The 20,505-nt window shown below is 45.8% G+C and overlaps 1 protein-coding gene across 2 annotated transcripts in view; it reads right to left on the bottom strand.

Annotated features, from left to right (window-relative positions):
- The window catches only part of LOC135385724 (mucin-2-like), a 289,375-nt gene extending 269,447 nt beyond the window's left edge, over positions 1-19,928 (bottom strand). For both annotated transcript variants that reach the window (XM_064615202.1, XM_064615204.1), the window contains exon 1: positions 19,553-19,928. In XM_064615202.1, the coding sequence (XP_064471272.1) occupies positions 19,553-19,679 (127 nt within the window). In that variant the 5' untranslated portion in view covers positions 19,680-19,928. The remainder of the gene's footprint in view (positions 1-19,552) is intronic.
- Positions 19,929-20,505: the final 577 nt, after the last annotated feature.

Genomic DNA, 20,505 nt, shown 5'->3' with positions numbered 1-20,505 from the left:
AGCGACTGTCTTTTACGTTCTAAATAAAGAAAAAAAAAGAACGAATAGACAGATTGATGCGCAGAAATGAATTGTTCAGTTTAATTTCATTAGCATTTTGGCTTGTCCACCATACGCACTTCAACCACGTCAATCGCAGCGCACTTTTCATAACCAGCGTGTCAAGCGAAGGTGAAGTTTTCATGTCACAAAACGGGAAGAAACAACGTTCTCTGAGGTCACAAACCCATAGAGTGATTCGTCGTAACAATGTTGTTGGCTTGGCAATACATCTTGACAGAGCGCATAATGAGGTGTAGCAATGATGTGAAGGCACAAATTACTGTGGCTTTCACATGGAATAGTGCATTTCGCTAACCTGTCGACACTGTAGTACGTAATAGTCTCATAGTTGGCAGATGATATGCATGTTTCTAAAGTGTCGGAATATCTACATCGTCCTGCTGCGCCGAGCAGAATAAAGCATCAAACCTATACGTAATGGAAGATGCATTTTACATCGTGATTAGCTCGCGTTGACGCTTATCATTACATAACGGGAACATACTTATCAAACGAAACACTACGGTATATATCGAAATCAATAAATACATTATGTACTTGCCTTCCTAACATTATGCAACATGCACTTACGACGGATATCCATAAGCACTCCGTATTGATCAGTCGTTGCCTCTCTCGCACGCATAGACACAATGTACAAACGCACTAGGCTGCGCCTATGCAACAAGCTTACAACTATTCAGGTAATGCTTCATAATATCAAACATATAACGAAAGTTTCGTCGCTAGTTCGCACTATAGACAGGTGCTGATACGCGCTTTCTAGCACCGAAAGTGCTTTATGCAATGGTGGATAAATAATGCCCTGAAATTCGTGCTCTATGCACATAATAACAATAACAACAATATTAAAGAAAAACTGGAAGACTGGAAGTCGCTTCCAGTCTTCCAGTTTTTCTTTATTATTGTTGTTATTGTGTGTTATTGTGTGTTCTGAATCTGACAGATGAAACCGTACTGTGTTCCAACCAAAGGCTGTGGCTTAGACGAAAGAATAAGACAAAAGCGAGAAAGAGAGAGACAGAAAAACAACAACAAAATGACGGATTTAATACCAACAACGCGTCGTTCCTATATTTTGGAGAGAGGGTGGTAGTACCTTGAGTTCTAACCCCGTAACGATCCTTATAACCTTGTCACGCCGTTGCCCGACCAAACCGCGGTTATCGTGAACCACCGTTTGCTGTTCTCACCCGGAGTTTGTGACGCAAGCGCAAAGTACATTTTGATTACACTGTATATCATGCAAAGGAAATACATACTGATAATTAAAAAACTTAACAATCATTAAATACACGGTACGCACATGACCATTTGCGGGAAATGTGGTTCCACGCTTAATGACGTCGGGAAAGCGGAATCGCGAAGTCGAAGTTGCCAAGCAGGGCTTCCCATAACCGCGGTTAGTGGCGTAACCTCCGTTCCGTCGGCCATGTGAGTGTGGCCGACTGGGTTACACGTAACCGCGGTCACCTTAACGGCGGTTAGCGTTGCCCGTGTGACACAGGTATTAGTCTTAAGTTCAAGTCACCGATGCATCGTTTCGGTTGCCGCCTACATTTAGCGTCTAACACGGCGTGTAGTTTGGGATAAGTTGCATGCGACGTTCGCTGTGGCAATTACAGTCCTCGTTATCAATGACCAGTGTATCCGTTAAAGTACGCGCAGCAGACAACCAAAGGACGAAGAAGCCAGAGGGTGTTGTACCCGCCTCGGCGCAACTATTCCTTCTGCGAAATGAAGGAAAAAACTACCCCTGGTACTGTATTGTACGGATATTTTCTGACTGTTTTTTTTTTATTTGAATAGGGAAATAAAAATAGGGATATTTTTTTTTCCTCTGACAAAAACAGTTTGTTTTCCACGAGATTCCAAAGATCACAATCGTCTTCGGGATAGTGTTTTTTGTTTTCTGACAAAAACAGTTTTCCACGAGATTCGAAAGATCACAATCATCTTTAGGAACCGAGCCATTATACGCAACAACGTTCGTTTCATTTTTCTTCCGGTGCATTTCCATTTTGCTATCTACGCTCACATCAGTCAGTCCTCGCTGGGCATCAAATGTTCACAGTGGCGCACGCGATACGTAGTCTACACTGAAACCCATTCTTTTGGAGAGCTAAGAAGAAACACTAGCTTTTCCTTTCATTCCTAGGAACTCTTTTCTCGAGCCGTATCCGTAGCTTGGGCATACAAACCCCGAGGCCTACACATGAACCACGCCAGTCATTGTTGCCGGACACCAATCGATAAAGAGCACCAGAATCTTTGTTTGCGGCCCCCTCCCCGAGGAAGCTTCTACGCTTCCACAGAGCGAACGCATTTCTTTGACGTTCTCCAATGGCAACGCTCGACATTTCTATGTGCATACATATCTTCTTATGCAGTTAGACGCCACAAGATACTCGGCAAACCTAGACAACGCATGAACGGCTTGCGGACTCGGATCTCGTCGCATTGGAAATGAGGAGCTTGCCAATGAAGTATGCGCGGTACGGCGTAGTTTGTCGCGGGACAAAGCCACATAAGAGTCTGCGAAGATATCGGCAAGCGTGGCGCGTTTGCTTTCGTATTGTGCATCAATATGTCGAATACTAAAGCAGCTTACTACCGTGAGTGTTACGTTCAGCGGAGAGTACGGCTAGATCGCAGTGCGAAGCAACGGTGGCGTCTGCGAACGACGTTTTAATTGCGATAGCATTTTCCTTAACGCACTTCTGGGGCATCGGTGTACGCGTCGCGTCACACTGTTTGGAGAGGTTTGTTTATCACGGCGCCGCTTCAGGAGGTAGATCTAGAAGGATTTGAAGGATTAGAAGAGATCCAGCAGAATGGAACGCCTTTACGGTAACGATTCCGAAAACATGATCCGCCGAGCACCTGATTCCTTTACCGTATAGTTTTCGTAGAGCGCTTCCGGTGTGCTAAATCTCGCTAATGTGTGCTTCTTTCCGATTCGGTGTTAGGCGCCACGAATCAACTGTGGCTATGAGCAGCGTCCACACATGGACAGGGCGGGCGAAAGACGACAGTAGGACGGAATGTGAGATAGGGGGGTTGGTGGGCGTCCTGGGAAGACTTCAGGGGGGAGCTGTGCCGTGGAGCAGTGGAAAGTCTGCCAGAAAACCCAGGGAAACCTTTAGACACAGCCGGTGGTAGGATTCGAACCCACTACCTCTTAATATTCCGCACGACTAAGGTTCTGGAGCAAATGGAAGACCGGAACGAAAAAAAAAAAAGAGGGAACGAAAAAAACCAGAATCGATCAAAACACTTTTTCTGTAATGCTCCGGAGGTTAATCCAAATTGGTTTCCGATATTCGAGAATAGTACTAAATGTCCCTAAAAGTAGCTCATTACTGTAAGGGTACTCTGCTGACAGACCACAACTTCTACATGGCAGTGGTGTACGTAGAGGCACGTAAGAGTGGTCTACATACACCTCTCCACTATACTACCTCCAGCACTCATGCTCTTCCGCCCAACACACCAGTACGCCGTGCATCCACGAAACCTGAAGTGTTTCCCCAAACTAGGCATCTCCGAAGAATGACCCAGGTGCCCTGGGATATCTAAAAGGTATTTAAGTTACATACTAAATGTTGACCTTATAAAATATTTCAAGATAGTGGTGGTAACATACCAAGTTATTTCCAAACGTATTTGCGAGTATTTTGGAGGAGCTATGTGCAAGCCTGGTTTGGAGAAACACGTCAGGTTTAGTGCGATGCGCGGCGTATGCTGGTGTGTTGGGCTGAAGACCATGAGTGTTAATGCTGGGGGCATGTAGAAGTTGTGCTCTGTCAAGATCCTTACAGTAATATACTACTCTTAGGGGCATTAATTAGTATTGCATTCGAACGCTGTGAATTGCTGAATTTCTGTCTGGGACTCCTGTAACTGACCTTAAATACCCTTTGAGTATCTCGTACGAGCCTGTTATATATCAACAACAGCCAAACAAAAAAGGTTCTATGGTTTTGACTGGGACGTGGTAGATTCTGTACGTGGTGCTAGTAGAGTCGTGCTTCCACTGAGTGTCGTGTAGCATATGGGTAAAAAGAAACGAAAGCTGTCATTTGTCATGCCATCTTACTTCATGACTGTGGAGAAAAAAATTGCCAGTACTAGGGCTGTTAAAAGTGTGATTAAAGTCAAATAAAACCGATTTAAATGAAATCAATGAGACTTATATGATTTGTAAAAATCATTATTATTTTTTTTTCAACCTTGACCAAACGACATCGGCCAAGTTGCGAGCGATACAGAGGTAATCGCGAAGTGCTACGGGGTATACATTGGACTGCTATGTCAACAGACCACTTAGGACCACGCAGAAAGTACACACTGACTGGCCAGCCGTCAATCGACCACACTGTCTTCCACTCTGTGATTTTCTTGCTCAGGACTCGCGTGGAACACACATCCTTGTAGAAATCTGTTATAGTGAAACTCGTCAAAATAAGCGCGTAGCCAGCCCAATGTAGAGCGGTACCGAACCACTTCATATTTTTTTTTTTTTTGTCAAACCAAACCAACCTCGCACATCACTTTAAAACTGCATTTGCAAGAATAATAATTTGCGTCTGCAAGAAGTAGAGAAGAAGGAAAATGCTATTGTGGCACCGAAACAAGCTCGCGCCGGAAGACCAGGATCGGATGATGACCCCATAAGGCTTCCGCATTTGAACGCGTTTGGCAGAATGCCAAATTTTACAACCAAGTCAAAATAAACAGGGAATCCCTACTCTAAGTTTAAACGTCTGTTTCCAAAAATGTATTTTCTCGAAGTAGTTGCTATTTCGACAAATATGCTTCCGGTACAGTAGACTTGCACCTGGAGAGATTACATCGAATACAGGGACAGCTCGTCCCACCATCCCTGCATGGTACGTTGCGAAGTTTACTGCTACCATAAGTGCTAAAGGAAGTATGCGCTTCGCATTTGAAATATATCATCGAACGATTAATTTCCTGAAAAAAATGAAGACGAGAACCGTGCTCCTCGTTACCACATATCCGACCCCCTTTTTTGTGAGCCCAACAGAAAATCTCTCTTCGTCTTGCTTGCAAGATGCGCTTAAAGGAGAAGTAAGAAAGTGAGATTCGATTCTGACAAGGTTCGTGCTTGACATAGGAAATTTCCGTTGCACAGCCGCGAAAGGGTAACCATTACAGGGTCACGCATCGCTCAGTGTCACTTTTAGCCTCAAACAAGCGGGGCGGTACGATTTCATGCCACCATCACAGGCACAGCGTGGGACAAGAAGAAAAATACCGTGCGCTAAAAAAGAAAACAGAAGAAGAAGGCCATGCGAGTAGTCGTCGGTAGAGCGTCGAACCCAACCGGAAACCGAACCGAAAGGCGTAAATAACCATTATTTTTCGGCTGGACTGGAAGTGATGCGAACCGATATTGTAGCCACCATCTTAGAGCAGAACCGATTGAAGAAATTTCGGTTGCTGGTTCAAATAACGGTTCGGAAACATTGAAATTGCATATACAGGGTATCCGAAAAGTCACGATACACTTCCTTTTTTTGATTTCATTTCAGGTATCATTCGGAGAGACGTGAGGCCGTCAGCATTTGACAGCTTAGGCTTTGTAGTTTTTGTAAGAATATCATTCCATGGCTCGCAAATTGACGTTGGAGCAGCAAAAAATCATGAAAGCTTATGGTTCAGTGAAGAGTCTATCTTTCATCTCTCTGGTCGCGTAAAGGGACACAACTGTCGAATTTGGGGAAAGTCAAACCCAACAGAATTTCTCGAGCATGAACGAGACTCTCCGAAGCTGGTGGTTTGGTGTGCCATGTCTAGCACTGGGCTGATTGAACCATTTTTCTTCCGCAAAGCATCCTGCAACACGACCACCGTTACAGGATAAAATTACCAGGAGATGTTAAAGGAGTTTGCTGCTCCGCAACTTCAGGCGAGGGGTGATCTTGCTAATGTCTTTTTCTTTTTTTAAACAAGACTGAGCCTCTCCTCACTTTGCCAGGTTAGTGAGAGATTTTCTGAACATCAAGTTTCCTGACCGATGGATCGGTCGAAGGGGTCCCCTCGAATGGGCTCGGCGCTCCCCTGACCTCACACTTTGTGACGCACGGCCTGCAGCGAGGTCGGGGAGGAGATGCTGCAAAACGTCGGAGAGGCCTGCGTCCGAAGGTGGCTTCAAGTGGGACTCCACAACAAAGTCACCGCGAAGGTTGTGGTATATATCCGTAACCTCTGGGATGTCATGAACATATGTACGAAATATATCGTTCTAAAAGTGCGCAGATTTTATTCAAATGAATTTATTTCGAAGCGAGCGCTTCGCCTCTGTGATGCGAGAGGGCACTGAAAGCAACACACCGTTGGCATCATCCGGCATTCGGCAAGGGAGAATGCAGGTTTCCAAGCAGACGACAAGGCTGGGTGACGTCACGGTATCCTCCTCCGGACGAACCGCCGTAGTATGGAGGTATGTTTTCTGCTCTTCGCATTTCAGTTTCGGTTTGCTATTGCCATCATTTACGAACTAATTACTCACGCAAAATGACTGCGAATGTTGTATTCGGTATCGACAGGGTTCGTCTTCGGTATGATGCTCACTTAATTTGTTTCGAATCCTTGCGAAGACTCCCTTTTTAAGGTTGTCGAAAATGGAGGCGCTCACGTGGAGGTACACAGCTAGTCTTCAAGGCGTTGGAACGCGACAGCAAGTCTAGCAAATAAAACTGCAATGACTCATTTGTTGATGCTAAAAATATGAATAAACTCAGTTTCATGTGTAATTTTTAGGAATTTATTTAAAAGTGTATAGTGACTTTTCGGACACCCTTGTGTGGTCCTTTTGCCTTCCATACTTCTCAATGTTACTGAGAACTGACTTTCACGGCTTGTTTATGACTGCGTTAATTGTCGGTGATGCACGGCAGCACAAGTAGCAGTCCCAAGAACACAGCTGAGCGTGGAACGAATGTCTTCTGGACACGGATAGAGTACGTCACCGCAGCGAGGTTCACTAACACTCTGCAGACGACGTTATTTGGCTGCGCTCGTTTTTGCAGTGGTTATGTGTACGTCAATGGAGATGCTGTCTGATATACGTTTTATTTTGTATATCACCTCGTCACTTTTTATTAGCAAAACCATGGAGGCTCTCTTAGTGTCGAGCAAAGCCTACGTTCATCCTGTTACATGGGTTACATTATGTTCACCCCCGAAGCTACAGATAAACAGTGAAAAGAAAAATAAGGTTTATCGCTGTCGCTATTGCACGCCATATGAAAAGATTTTTAGATTACCTAGAATATCACAGTTTCATCGCACTTACTATATAGAAGGAACCGGCTTGGAACCGGTTTATCGCTTCGCGTAATTGTTTCAACCTGTACTACACATGTCGCTCTGCAGCTAAACTGGGACCGAACGTTTCTGTCTGCACCCTAACCTGAACGGAACCGATAAGTTTTCGGTTTGACATTGTGGTCTCCGGCCTCGCAGCACTTCTGTAGAGGACATGGTCACTTCAGCGATATATCTTTTCACGCTGCAATGACAACGGAGAAGCGTCCATGGGGGTTCAGTACTAACCAGGTGAGGTATCACAAAGCGCCTGCGGTTTTTGCTTGAAATCAGAAAACTATAGCAGACACTATTTTGCACCACACAAAACAAAACTAGTTTTTACTTCTTAGCTGCGGGGCAGCTATCGCAAGAAATAACAGCTCACTGTGAGCAATAGAGCAATAGCTTGGAACAACGAGATGATGGATCGCAGTCTTCCGCTGTGAATCTGTAAAGGCTAGGGGACGTCCCACGTCGTTATGCGACGCAAGAACGGGATCCGGAAGCACAAATAATGCAAAAGGAAACGGGAAACAAAAAGCCCCTCCATTTGAAATGGGATCGGAGCATATTTCACAGAACGGTTTATGCTTCCATTGTAAAAGCGTTTGTACAGTTGCATTTGGCGATTCTCCGGGAAAAGCGGAACGCCTTACAATTTTGCCGCTGTTTGACTGTCTGCGTGATCAAGAGCAAGCGCATTGCATATAGTACAAAATGCGCGCAAGGGACAAAGGGGGGAGGGGGACGCAGTGCGGCAATTCCTCCCTGATGTACGATATTCGTTCATGTGGTTTCGCAGAGGACAGCCATGTCCTCCGCATCGCAGGCACATTGACGGATCGTGCCCATTAAACTAAATGCATAAAACAAGGTACAAAAATATACGCATAATCTCACCGTACATCCCACCGGAATGTTCAGTCTTTGCATGACATAGCACTTTGCCAACGTCTTATGCGTCGGACCATGTTTTTATTCGGAAGTGTTAGGTTCTTACAAATTCAGGACCTGACGATGAAAGAAGGAAGTCACTGAAAAGGTTAGCCAGCTGTAGGACTCGAACCCACATCTTCGATGTTCGGTTCGAGTTTCTACAGCTGGCTAACCTTTTCTTTGACTTCCATCTTTCATCGTTAATTTCCGAGGCACTTGAGGCTTTGTATGTATTTGTTCTGTCTATGTGTTCCAGCCTCAGAACATCAGTTCTCTCATGTTCAGGACCTGAAACTCACACGTACGTGAGCTAAAGCAGCTCACGCTTTAGCTAAATTACCCTGGTAGGTACTCATACGCATTACCTTATGTTGCTGCAAGCTTGTTACGATGTTGCCACAATGCCTCTGAAAAAATATTGGGCAGGACTTTGGTCATACCTGAAATGACGGCAAGAACTACAATACGTGTTTGGTTCGATAAGCGACAACGCCATGCCAAATGTAATCTTCAAAACCTGTTGGCCGTGGTATCTGTAATGCACATGATTGGTTTAGGACAACTTTGGGTGTGATTCCAACTACGTACGTTGCCAATAGATTGGGCACTCCTTACTGATACGCATTACTGTTCGCCATGGCGGATCTTCAACGGGGCGCTCGACCACGGGTACTCGTGTCGACATATAAGAGGGATTCAATATCAGTCAGTGTGTAAAACGGTTCGCCTAAAATTAGGTGGTGAATGCGATCTTGAACTTCGTCGGCGTGGTGACGCACTTACTATACATGTTCCTCTGAGCAGAGAACGCATGTCACCTGCGTCAACGTGTTGTACTGTAACGCACGCATGGTATCATCTAGAAGTACAAAGTTTTACTTGTTCATAGGCAAATACATTACCTATCGTTTCAGACTAGTTCCGTGATTGTGAACCACGGGATGCCTGAGATTCCGTGGGTGTCACCTAAAGCGGTTCAGTTTCCCTTCGGCGTACAAAGATTATCGGGGCTACATGAAGCAGACGGCTAGAAATGGTAGCTTATTGTGGAGAGTGTTTGTTGTTACACTTTGCCGTCATGCTCTTGCATTACGCTCTTCACCGTATCACTCTCCTTGAAACGTACTCTACGTTTTTGCTTTACTCGCGCCGAGATCGAAGGGTGTCGGCGCGCTGGCGGAGAAATGAGAACTACCGTAGTGTGGACGCGTCGTCTGCTTTTACACGTTTATTCCGCCTTCAGTGCTGTAGGTGGAGCATTGGGGAACCGAACAGTACCGTACCATCGTGGCACAAGTGATCTTCCAGTGAATATACACCAAAATTACGGAAAAGAACCGTTAACTCCGAACATCGGCCCACGTGTTACCACACTAGAGAGGTGACAGTGTCGCGCCCTATAGGTCGGTCTCGCAGCGATTTCGCACGCGCGCGCGCGGAGACTGCCTTCTAGAAACATTATCCACATGTATCAGTTTTACCGATATTAACCGTTCTCCTGTATAGATCGTTACAAATCCTGGAGACTCAGCAAGTCCATTACGAGGCTGCACTGGCGTACTTTCTCTTGGAAATATAGTGAATTAAATTTCATTGTTAAGTAAGTTTCATTGTTCAATAAATCAGTTGTTAAATTTCATTGTCGCTGGCCAGCACTGGCCGCAGAGTGTACAATTCGAAAGCATTTAACGTGATTATTTTTCGCGTTATAAGAATGTTATGTTCAATGGTGAGAAGTCGCCTCAGACCAGTTCACTCATTCCGTCTGGACAGCGTTCAGGGACGAAAACTGTAAAGGTTGACTTCTGAAGTTCCGGGTCAGGTGAATGTGGCATCAAGAATGTAGGCTGATGACGGGGAAGTGATTTTCGTGGATATCGAAGTAACCAGGTTGCAAGTAGTAGTATCCTTTGTCCGTTATCTAACTACTAACATCACACAAAATATTGATTCTAGAGTTTGTTTCATGGCACCGTATCGTTCGCACACATTTAAAAATAGCCGAGTAAAAGATTACGTTATTCTGTCTGGCTTTCGCGCATGCGTAAAGGCTCACTCAAAGTATTTTCATTTGGTGAGATCAAGCAATGACGATGTTGGCCTGCGGGCCAAGAAACACAGAGCAGTGCAGACACAACGAAGAAAGAGTGGAAACGCCGGAATTGAACATGCAACCGTAAAGCCCTTAGCTGAATAACCGTTTTTCTTTTCTTCTTTGTATATTCCACGTTAGCGCCAAGAAGCAACTGTGGCTACCAGCGGCGTACAGATGTGTACAGATGGAGAGGTTAGCAGGAAAGAGTGGGGGACAGGGGTATTAGAATGCGTCCTGGGCAGACTTCAGGGGGAACTGTGCCGACATTCGTCTGGAATGTCTACCGGAAAACCCGGAGAAAACCTCAGACAGCACTGCCGGTGTTAGGATTCGAACCCACCACCTCCCAGTCTTCAGCACGACCTTGGCTACCACCAACGAGCAGACGCCGTGTCCAGCTGAATAACTATACTCACAGGTAATAGTCTTAATAAAGAGAAAAAAAACCTTGACTTCTGGTCAAAGCCCGGGACTGTCATTAACATGTAATATGCTCAGTATCTGAAGCAAAAAGTTGATTATGCATTATCGCGCCTTTACATTTTTATACTGAGTTTTAATCTGTAGAAGTTCTTCAGATACAACGAAGGATGTTCTGCTCTACTGCCAGACTTTACCTCGTGCACTTTCCTGCAGACCATCACAGCATGTGCCGCTGTAAATGTCCATTAAGGAATGAACACCGAACTAGGCTGAAGGAACCGATCCGCGCCAGTATAGTATATGACAAAATTGTTTGTGTGTCTATAACAAGCATTGTCGAGCCTTGGAATTGTCGTTGGCCCTCTAAGACAACATGACCTTCAGCACAAGGAAAGTGCTTGGGTGCTGGCATGCGCGTCACCAAGTGCCTGCAATGCGTGTAGTTTCTGAAGTCCTCGAAGCTAATCGATATTCTGTGATCCTATAGTTCTATTTATATTGTTGGGGCTTGGCATATACTGCATCAGTCACCTACCCCTACGATTAGCCGTGAGATTTGCTGCGGCTGGTCTCTATGAAATGGTATCTTCCTTACTCTGGGATTTCGCAAGGGCTGCTGTACAAGCTGGTACTTAATGTATTTCCTTTCGTTTGCGCAGCTAACTTAAGACATTTCACGTAACGTTCTAGCGTTGCACAGCACAGCGTGCCCGAGAGCCAAGAAATCTGCAGAGCATCCTTCGACGTCTTCTCCACCGGTTTCGGCAGTTTCTCTCAAACACGCCGGATCAGCAAGCAGCCGCCGTCAACTCCGTCCGCGGGAGGTTATTCAGCTACTGTTTCATAACTGTCCAGCTGGTGCTGCAACTTGCCAGTGAAGGTCACCGACTCATTAACACAGCAGTTAACATCACGAAAGTTACAGAAGTAAATTCGATGCCCCCAAACCCGCATACCTCTCTAACGAAGGCAGCCTCCCCCCCCCCCCCTCCCCCCGTCAACATGCATCCATCCTGCATAACATGGCACGTCGTTTATGAAGACCACCACGTGGCGACAGGAGTCGAAGGAGTCCTGCGTTACTGTGGCTCTCCAAGGAAACCTAACATTGATTTATTCGCTCGATACACGTGGAGCTCGATATTACGGAAAGCCTCACGATGGAAACTGGCATGGCGACAACTGCAATAGTGCGTAGTACGGCGCTGTAGAAACGCCAACGTATCTTGAATAAAAACTGGTAAACTCCTGATCTGTTGGTATAATGATGGTCCTCTTTTTTTCTGGTCTAAGTATTTCTCTGCCTCGGTATTGGAAACCTTTCGGCAACTAGTTGCTCTGAATTGGGGTTGTTGGCACACACAAAAATACAAGGATACGGAGAAGAGAGACACATGAAGAAAGATGTCCCCATGCACTTGAAAGATAGTTCGGAGCGGTATTGTTTGTCTCTCTTCTCTGTGTCGTTATATTTTTATGCGCTGCTGGCATGCTTAACTTGCCGCAACTAGCATAGACGTCCGCGTGCGAAGAATATTTATCCGATATTTATCCGATCCTTTAACGATTTTAGAAAGTTTCGATGTTCAAATATCTGTACGACCGCTGTTGATTCAGATAGGGTGATGGGAGCAGTCGAAACCTGAGGTGGCAATTGTCTTTTAAGACTTACAAGGTCTTCAGAATGTGATTAGTGTTCCGCTTCAGCACCAGGAGTCGTGGAGCAGCTGGTCACACAATCACGGACGTCACGACCCCCCTTTTCGCTCCCCATCCCCCCTCTTTCTGTGTACCTGAGTGGTGATAGGATATGACTTATCCTTTTTTACACATTTGTGTCGTCAACGTGTCTGAAACGACAACCCTGACTACCATATATCCGTGTATTTGTGTGTATATCTATTTGTATTTGTATGTATCCTCTTTTGCGTGTTCCTGTGTACTCGTTGACCATGAAGGAGGCCGACAGACGTGTGACCACATGTGACACTAATTTTCGAAGAAAGTAGAACTGATCAACTCAAGCGCAGAGCTGAAGCATTCGGGTCACTTTGTGGCACGTGAAACTGTTTCCAGTGGGTGTCGTGGGTGTTTCCTACTATTCATCTGCTATTTATCACTCGAGTTATCCATCCGACCAAAACTTTAGTCTGACCATCCGTTATTACGGTAGGTACGTCGTTGCACGTCGTATACCACCTCAGTAGAAAGAGGAGAACACGTCCATTGTGAAGGACGCGGGATACACGAGAGGATACAGAGAGGATCGTTCTCAAGCACACTCTAAGAAAAAAGGAGTAAAATGGGGAGTAATTGCAGCTTCTAGTTCCCTAGACTCCCCCCAAGTACTCCCCATTTTAGTCCCCTGATCCCGACATTCACTCCCCAGGACTGCAAACTGTCATAACTTCGCTGATGGTCTTCGAATGCAACAGTCTACGTAAGTATGTGCTCTTGGTCAATTTGATGGCATAAGGCTGTATGACTCAGCCTACTTCGAAATTTTCTACCCACACAGAGTAAGAAACAGTTAGCTCTTCTTCCTTCGCAAATTGTACTTTATGTATTTTGCAGGATTTTATATCACTCGATATATCACGGTTGGCGGTCTGATTCAATGTATTTTTATGCATGCACACGAATTATGTACCTGGGACTCTTAGAACAGAGCGTGAAATGCAGTCTCCCCGCAGTGACATTCATTTACTCCCGTGCAATTACTCCCGAAAGGGACTATTTTTAGAGCAAAGACATTTAGTTCTAACAAGGAGTAAAATTACTCCCTTGTTTAGAGTGCACGACTAAAGAAAAACTACTTTATTACATACCATATTGGCCAAGTCGGAACAAATTGAGGAAGTTAAGCACGAAAGTCATCCCTGTCGTTCTCGTCAAAAGTATTGTGTGCTATTCGTTCGCATGAGTCTGAACCGTAACTCTTATGGTACCTTACCTCTATTGATCTTTTAAGACGGAAGTCATCAAGTAATTTTTTATGTGATCCACCAGGTATGTAGTGCCGTTTAGCGCCGGAAGGGTGAGAGTTCATGGAGCGCTACATGTGCACCTTTTGGAACCAGCTCGTAAGAAAGTTTCACTTCTGAGGAATGCATGTGCCAGGCGCAGATTGGTTGCCCCGTGCTGGCACTTCAGCGGCAGTTGTGATGCATATATTTTTCTGCTTTTATAGCAATGTCTGCTTTTATTGCAATATACCAATGTCTAATGTTACGTAACAATCCAGCATGATGACCACGTGCACACCACAACGTAGGCTATGCATCACGCGAATAACGAAATTTATCCGCGCGTCCACGTACCTTAGCATAGCGAAAGCAACCACATTATCCATGACAGGAATTCCATTGACACGCGAACGAAAACGAACGAATCCCAAGAGGACGCTAACATCAAGATACACACGCGTTGTAGACTTTGGGCGGTGTATGAGGGCTCGTATTATTGCGCAATTATTGCGGTGAATCACCTCATCCATCGTCATTCATGTAGTAGTTGTTGTTGTTGTATCATTGCGCTCTTTTGCTCATATCGTCGAACTGCATTTCATATAGCGCGCGGGCGAAAGCTAAGCGTTCAGAAAACCAGCAGCATAGCCGAGCGGGTTAAGGCGTCCCGCTCGGTGGTCGTAGCCAAGGTCGTGCTGAAGACTGGGAGGTGGTGGGTTCGAATCCTACCACTGGCTGTGCTGTCTGAGGTTTCCTCTGGGTTTCCCGAAGACTTTCCAGACGAATGTCGGCATAGTTCCCCCTGAAATCAGCCCAGGACGCATACTAACCCCCCCCCCCCGTGCCCCACTCCTTCCTGCTGTCCTCTCTCCACCTGTCCATATCTGTACGGTGCTCATAGCCACAGTTGTTTCGCTGCGCTAACACAAAAACTAAATAAGCGCAAAGAAAGCGTCCTGAGGAATGTCAGGAAAGCATCTACGACAGTGGTGTGAGTTACTCAAGAGGTGGACGAACCTTGCCTAACTCCTTGTAACAGATAACGAATAGGTAAACAACCTCAGGCGACCGAAATTATCCAGAGTCTATACCCTGCGGCACCTGCAGCATGTCGCCACACAAATATGGGCTGACTTACCCTACTTGTAAATCTGGTCTCAATTATGGCCATCCATCTAGCTGATACCATTATACAACCTCTTCAGCCGAGTGTGAATGCAGTTTTACCGATGCCGTCAGATAAGGCCCCTAGCTCCGCTTGAAAGTATATGTACCCTGTTTTCTTATGCTATTCCCATGAAGTTGCGAGGGAAATGAGGTCGTCGTCATGGAGCGACTAGAAATATTATTGTTGCGCGTCTTCGTTTTCTTTTACCGAGAAATCAACAAAGAAAAAAAAAGAAAGAAAGAAATAGGAAACGGTTCGGTGTAGGTGGGTCATAGCGAAAGTCTGAGATCCCTAGCCGCTCATATTACGAACGGAGACTGTTCTATACTGGGCATCTGGTCCATGTCCGCCTCGTAGAACAGCAGCCTCTGGTCGAAATACCGGCGCTTCCACTACTGAGGCTTTTACTACTGTTTTACTTCTGGAATTGTCGATAGGGGTGAAACGAAATCGCAATCTCTACGTCGGGGGATATTTCGAACAGAAAGTTGTTTTTCTAACTATTCCTCTACCAACAGCATTCATAGCGGTGGAAGTAAGTTGAGGTGGACAAAATTAAAATGACATAGACGGAATACAGTGCAGTAACTAAAAGCCTCCAATTATACGACTGTCAAGGGTATAGTAAAATAAGGTGTTGTTAGTGACGTTGGCCCTCTGGAGTGCGATGATAATGAAGATGATAAATTGTGGCTTTATGTGGCGAGACAAGGACGATCATAAACGACCGCAGTACTCGGTATATAGGGACGAAATTTGCCCAAACCTCTCTTTAACGGCGCGGAATGTCCGCTCACCGTTCTTAATGTCCCTCATGAAGGACTCCGCGCCTGTGTAATTTGTATCATGCCACAAAATTGCTAGCATACTAGGCAAGGCTCGTGCCCACAATTTTGGGACAAGTAGGCACACGTGTTACCACGTGATGCATTGAGGCCGGTCGTCAACATGCATTCAGCTCTTCGTGGCACCACAGCTCGTCTCGCTTAGTTCACTAATCAAAGTAGCCGTTTTCGACATTGGCGTTTCCATATGTTACATCTGTACCCAGATCTCCCGTACGGTATGTCACGATCTCAGAATATCAACTCAAATCCTTCGGTCATTATAAACAAACAGGATCTCTCAGAGCAGACACAAGAAGGTATTGGAGCAAATGAGGCAGTGGTGCAGCAACGGTGATTGTGTCGGCCTTGGCCAGAACAGCACCTATTCAAAGCAAATAGTGGAACTGAAAAATTTCTGACATCAAGCGAGCGGACTTCGCCGCCGTCCTGTGTCAACACAGTCAAAGCCGGCCTTTTTCGGAGCTATATACTCATCGTCTCAATAGCTGCATATGGAGAGGCTGCACAGCGGGTTCGCTTAAGTGCCGGAAGTAATGAAAGGACAGAAAGGTAGAAATAGGAAAGTATCTCATATCAGATTACTTATTGCGCTCCTTCGTGCCATTCTCTTATCCAACAGGAAGGATTTACTTCAGCTCTTGCATAATTAGTCGTATTATTCGAAGACACCCAAGGTGTCTCTACGTTTCCATGACTTTTCCTGTGGATTCTTTCTTTGTATTCTTCCACTATAAGAACAATTCGAGGTAGTTGGTACCAACTCATAATTTGGCGCTCTGCAGCAAGAAGACAAGGACTCAGAATGAAGTGAACAGGACTACTGGAGACTCTCAGCTAGTAGACCAGTTGTTGCGTGCAACCTGGCAACCAACTACATAACCTCATGTGTTGACGACCTCGGTACCTTGTATAGACTTCCTTCTGTTTCTTCTGTTTATCTTTTTACGGCCATGTGTGTGTATGTGTGTGTGTGTGTGGGGGGGGGGTGATTGTCAATGTTCTTGAGGGTTCCGTGTGAACCTTGTATTTAAGAAGTTGTTGCCTATGATTAAACCTGAGTTGAGAGCCTGCAGTAGCTCTGTTTACTTCATTCTAAGCCATTGTCTTCTTGCTGCAGTGCGTCCAATCATGGTGGTGATGGTGAAAGGGCTCGCCGTTGTCGGCCTCACAGATGTATGGACAACGTCATGACCGACGCCCTGGGGAGTGTGCGTCCTGGGCCGACTTCTAAGGGAACTGTGCTAACATATGTCTGAGCGTCCAATCATGATTTGTATTTTTCGAAAAAAAAATGCGATCAGGGGTCCTCTTCTCGTCAAAGTAATCGACCTCGATTACTTTGTGCTTTGCCTTTCATTGGTCGTGCGTGAAGAAGGCATGAATAACAGAAATGAATGTCACACGCCCTCAACCAATAGCCGAGCTCTTGATCCTGCGATCTTCCCGATAAAGTAGATAAATCATGAAGAGTGCAGGATCAAGTGCTCGACTATTGGTTGAGGGCGCGTTCTTGATCTCTGTCCTTCACGCCTTCTTCACGTAACGACCAATGACATGCGGGTCACGAAGTGATCGTGGTCGATTACTTTGACGAGAATAGGGCCCCTGGGGCCCGATTTTCAACTTGTCGGTATCCCATAACGCCCGTTAAATGCATCACTTCGGCCCATGGTGGTGGTAGCAGTACTGAAAGAGACCGCCGTTATCGGCCTCACAGAGGTGGGCAACGTCACGATTACCGCTCTGGGGGAATGTGCGTCATGCGCCGGCTTCTAAGGGAACTGTGCCGACATATATCTGACAGCGTCGAAGGAAAACCCACAGATAGCACAGCCGGCACCGGGATTCGAACCGGGGTACCTCCCAGTCTCGACGTGATTCACCACAAGCAGTTGCGCGATCCAACCAAAGCGGCTTTGGAGCGCGCGAACTTTAAATATAACGATAAGTATCGCTCTATGAAAGTTCAAGATCGGGGTTCTTGTCTATAGTTAGTGTCCGATAATGTGCGTTCAAGGACTGACAGCATCCAAAGACAGAGTATGTGCCTGCATTGCTGCAGCGCACATTTGAGCGCACATTTGAGCGCATCGTGCAGATGGTCTTGTTGACGTCCACCGTCATCGACATTTAACTATACCATTCCCATTGGCTCCCGTATGTTGTACAGAGTCCGTTTCCAAAGGAGTACTCGTACTATTCGAAAAAAGTTTACCTTAGCGCTTTTAAGAGTGTTCGCGGTCCTAGCTTCACAACTGTAAAACAAGCAAAACTGATTGACTGTGGCGACTTTACACTATACGGGGACGGTGAACAATAAAACAGGGCACGTCTAACTGTTGAAATGTCACAGTTATATGCGTCCTGTGTTTATCGTTCACCGTCCCTAGTCCTGTAGTGTAAAGTCGCCAACGCCAAGGCCGTAGCAAAGGCCCCATACTTTGTCCTTTGGCCTTTTTTTGTTTGGAATAGCAAGCCGACCTTCGTCTGGCTGACCTTTCCTTTCTTTTTCTTAATAAACATATTCCCCCCCCCATACTTTTCGTTATCGTAAACAAACAAAACACACATAAAATGATACTGAAGCTATCTAAAGATTCAGTGTCACTCCTTGAGTGTTCTACAGCTATCCCGGACTTGACGCACCTTTGTACCCATGTAAAAGGAGCTCAGAAATGGTGAACGTTTGCTGGTAATCCGTATACTGACTTGAATCCCGTCTTGCAGGAAATTCGGTCGAACGCACGCCTTGTACTTCTCCACGTTCTAATTCTGTCAGTCTTATCTATCTTAATCAATATGAGTTACGTTTGAAGTACGTGGATATTTTACAATAACAACCTTTGTCAAACTTGATGATATCGTGTTCGTTCTCCATGAACACTGGGCATGTTCGTTGTCAAACGTCGTTTCCATGTACTATATGCGTTTCAGATGTTACACTTTTCGGATAGGAAAACCGGAGAGAAGTCGACCCTGATCTTGTTAAGTGCATATTAAGCATGAGAGTTTACATTCACTGCTCAGCGAGCACTTTACCACCAAACAGCACGCAAATTATAGCTATAGTGCACTTGAAGACTGGGGCCGGTCCCGTGACTTTCATTACAGCCATACTAATCAACTGACACATTTTGCAGTACCCGACGCCAGAGACAGATATAATGAGCTAAAGGAGAAAAACAATAACAATGAAAATTTTGGCGAATTCGTGACACAACTGAACAACCTGAGAGTGCATACAAGAGACCAAGGCTGCCTTGTTGGCGCCAGTCCCTTGTATGCACTCTTAGGCTGTTCAAGAAAAGCACTGACGAACGTGAGACACGTATCCCCCGTGTATCTTGGGGCTTTGCGCAATGGATCTAGCGTGGATATAAGTTCTCAAACCTCGCCATACCAGCACTGTCCAGTGCTGGTATGGCGACGTCTGAGTACTGATAAACTCATTCACTACGTGCAGCTATCTTCGGCTTCTTCTTCTTGTTTCTTTTTCGAGCAAGGCTATAATTCGCCTTAATTGTTTCCGCTTATGACGCTCAGCAGTACTCTAAATGCCCCTTACACTCCTATTCTCTAAGTGTTAGAAATCGCTCCTACAATTTTTCACTTTGCACGTGCGTGCGTACCGTACGTCAATGCACGCACACCCTCCCCCCACGCATCCCCCCTGCCGCCCACAACACGCAAGTTACAGCAATCAATTAGAAATTACCATTTCCTCCTGGTGCAGATGTTTCGGAGGGTAACGCAGTAACCGCATCCTGGGCTTCTCCCAAGCACAAGATTGTCGTCACCAGCAGCAACGTGCCAACGCGCATCATCGAGGGTGGTCGTCCCATTGCACTTTCCACGGAAATCCAAGCGATAACGTCGATGTAAACTCAACGTACACCACTGCGCACACAAACACAGCCTTCGTAGGTCTTCCTAGGTGAGGTATCGGCGCTTGCCACGATCCTTTTCTAAGTGTTGGGCGCTAGAGCCGCGGGTGCGGCCGACATATCGACTGGGTCCGTCAGGGTTAGCGCACTCATTGCTGCCGCCTCAGGAGCTGTTGAAGCACGTGGTAGATTCGGTCGATGATGGGAGGAAAATGTTCGCATTGGTCGACAACAAAGCAGCTTACAACGCCACCTCTTGCGACCGGAGAGAACTGGAAACTGGTCTGCGACGAAAGAGAGAGTTCACTTCTGTCTTTTTTCCTTAATGGAGAGAAAGTCGTGCAAGTTCTTGCGTGTTACGCTCATTCTGAGGTGGACCACTTTCAAGCCGCAACGGTAGTTCGCGATGATCGACAACGAATGGCTTCCAGTGGTGCCGGTCTAAAGACGTTGTGCCACACGCACGCACGCACGTGTCCCGGCGCGCTTACAGTTAGAGCTGCAGAAGACATACGCAGAATTGTTACAGATGTGTGCTTTCATGATTGTCGTTTTAGAAATTGCACCTCCTAATAGCATTGGTTCACATAAAAACGATTTCTCATCAAGCGGCGCGAATAACGTAGGCTGTACAAATGACACTCACATTCCCTGAACTGCATTTGTCAAGTTGTGGTGCACCGAACCCTTTAGACTGAAACACCTTACGTGGAGATCTACTCAAATTACCTTATTACCGAACCCTTTTTTTTTTCGGAAATGTTTCGGAAGAGTGTGAGCTAGT

Source organism: Ornithodoros turicata, chromosome 2 (genome assembly GCF_037126465.1).
Source record: "Ornithodoros turicata isolate Travis chromosome 2, ASM3712646v1, whole genome shotgun sequence".
Taxonomy (NCBI): Eukaryota; Metazoa; Arthropoda; class Arachnida; order Ixodida; family Argasidae; genus Ornithodoros; species Ornithodoros turicata.
Note: the sequence above shows the minus strand (reverse complement) of the source record. Positions and strands in the feature narration are given on the sequence as shown.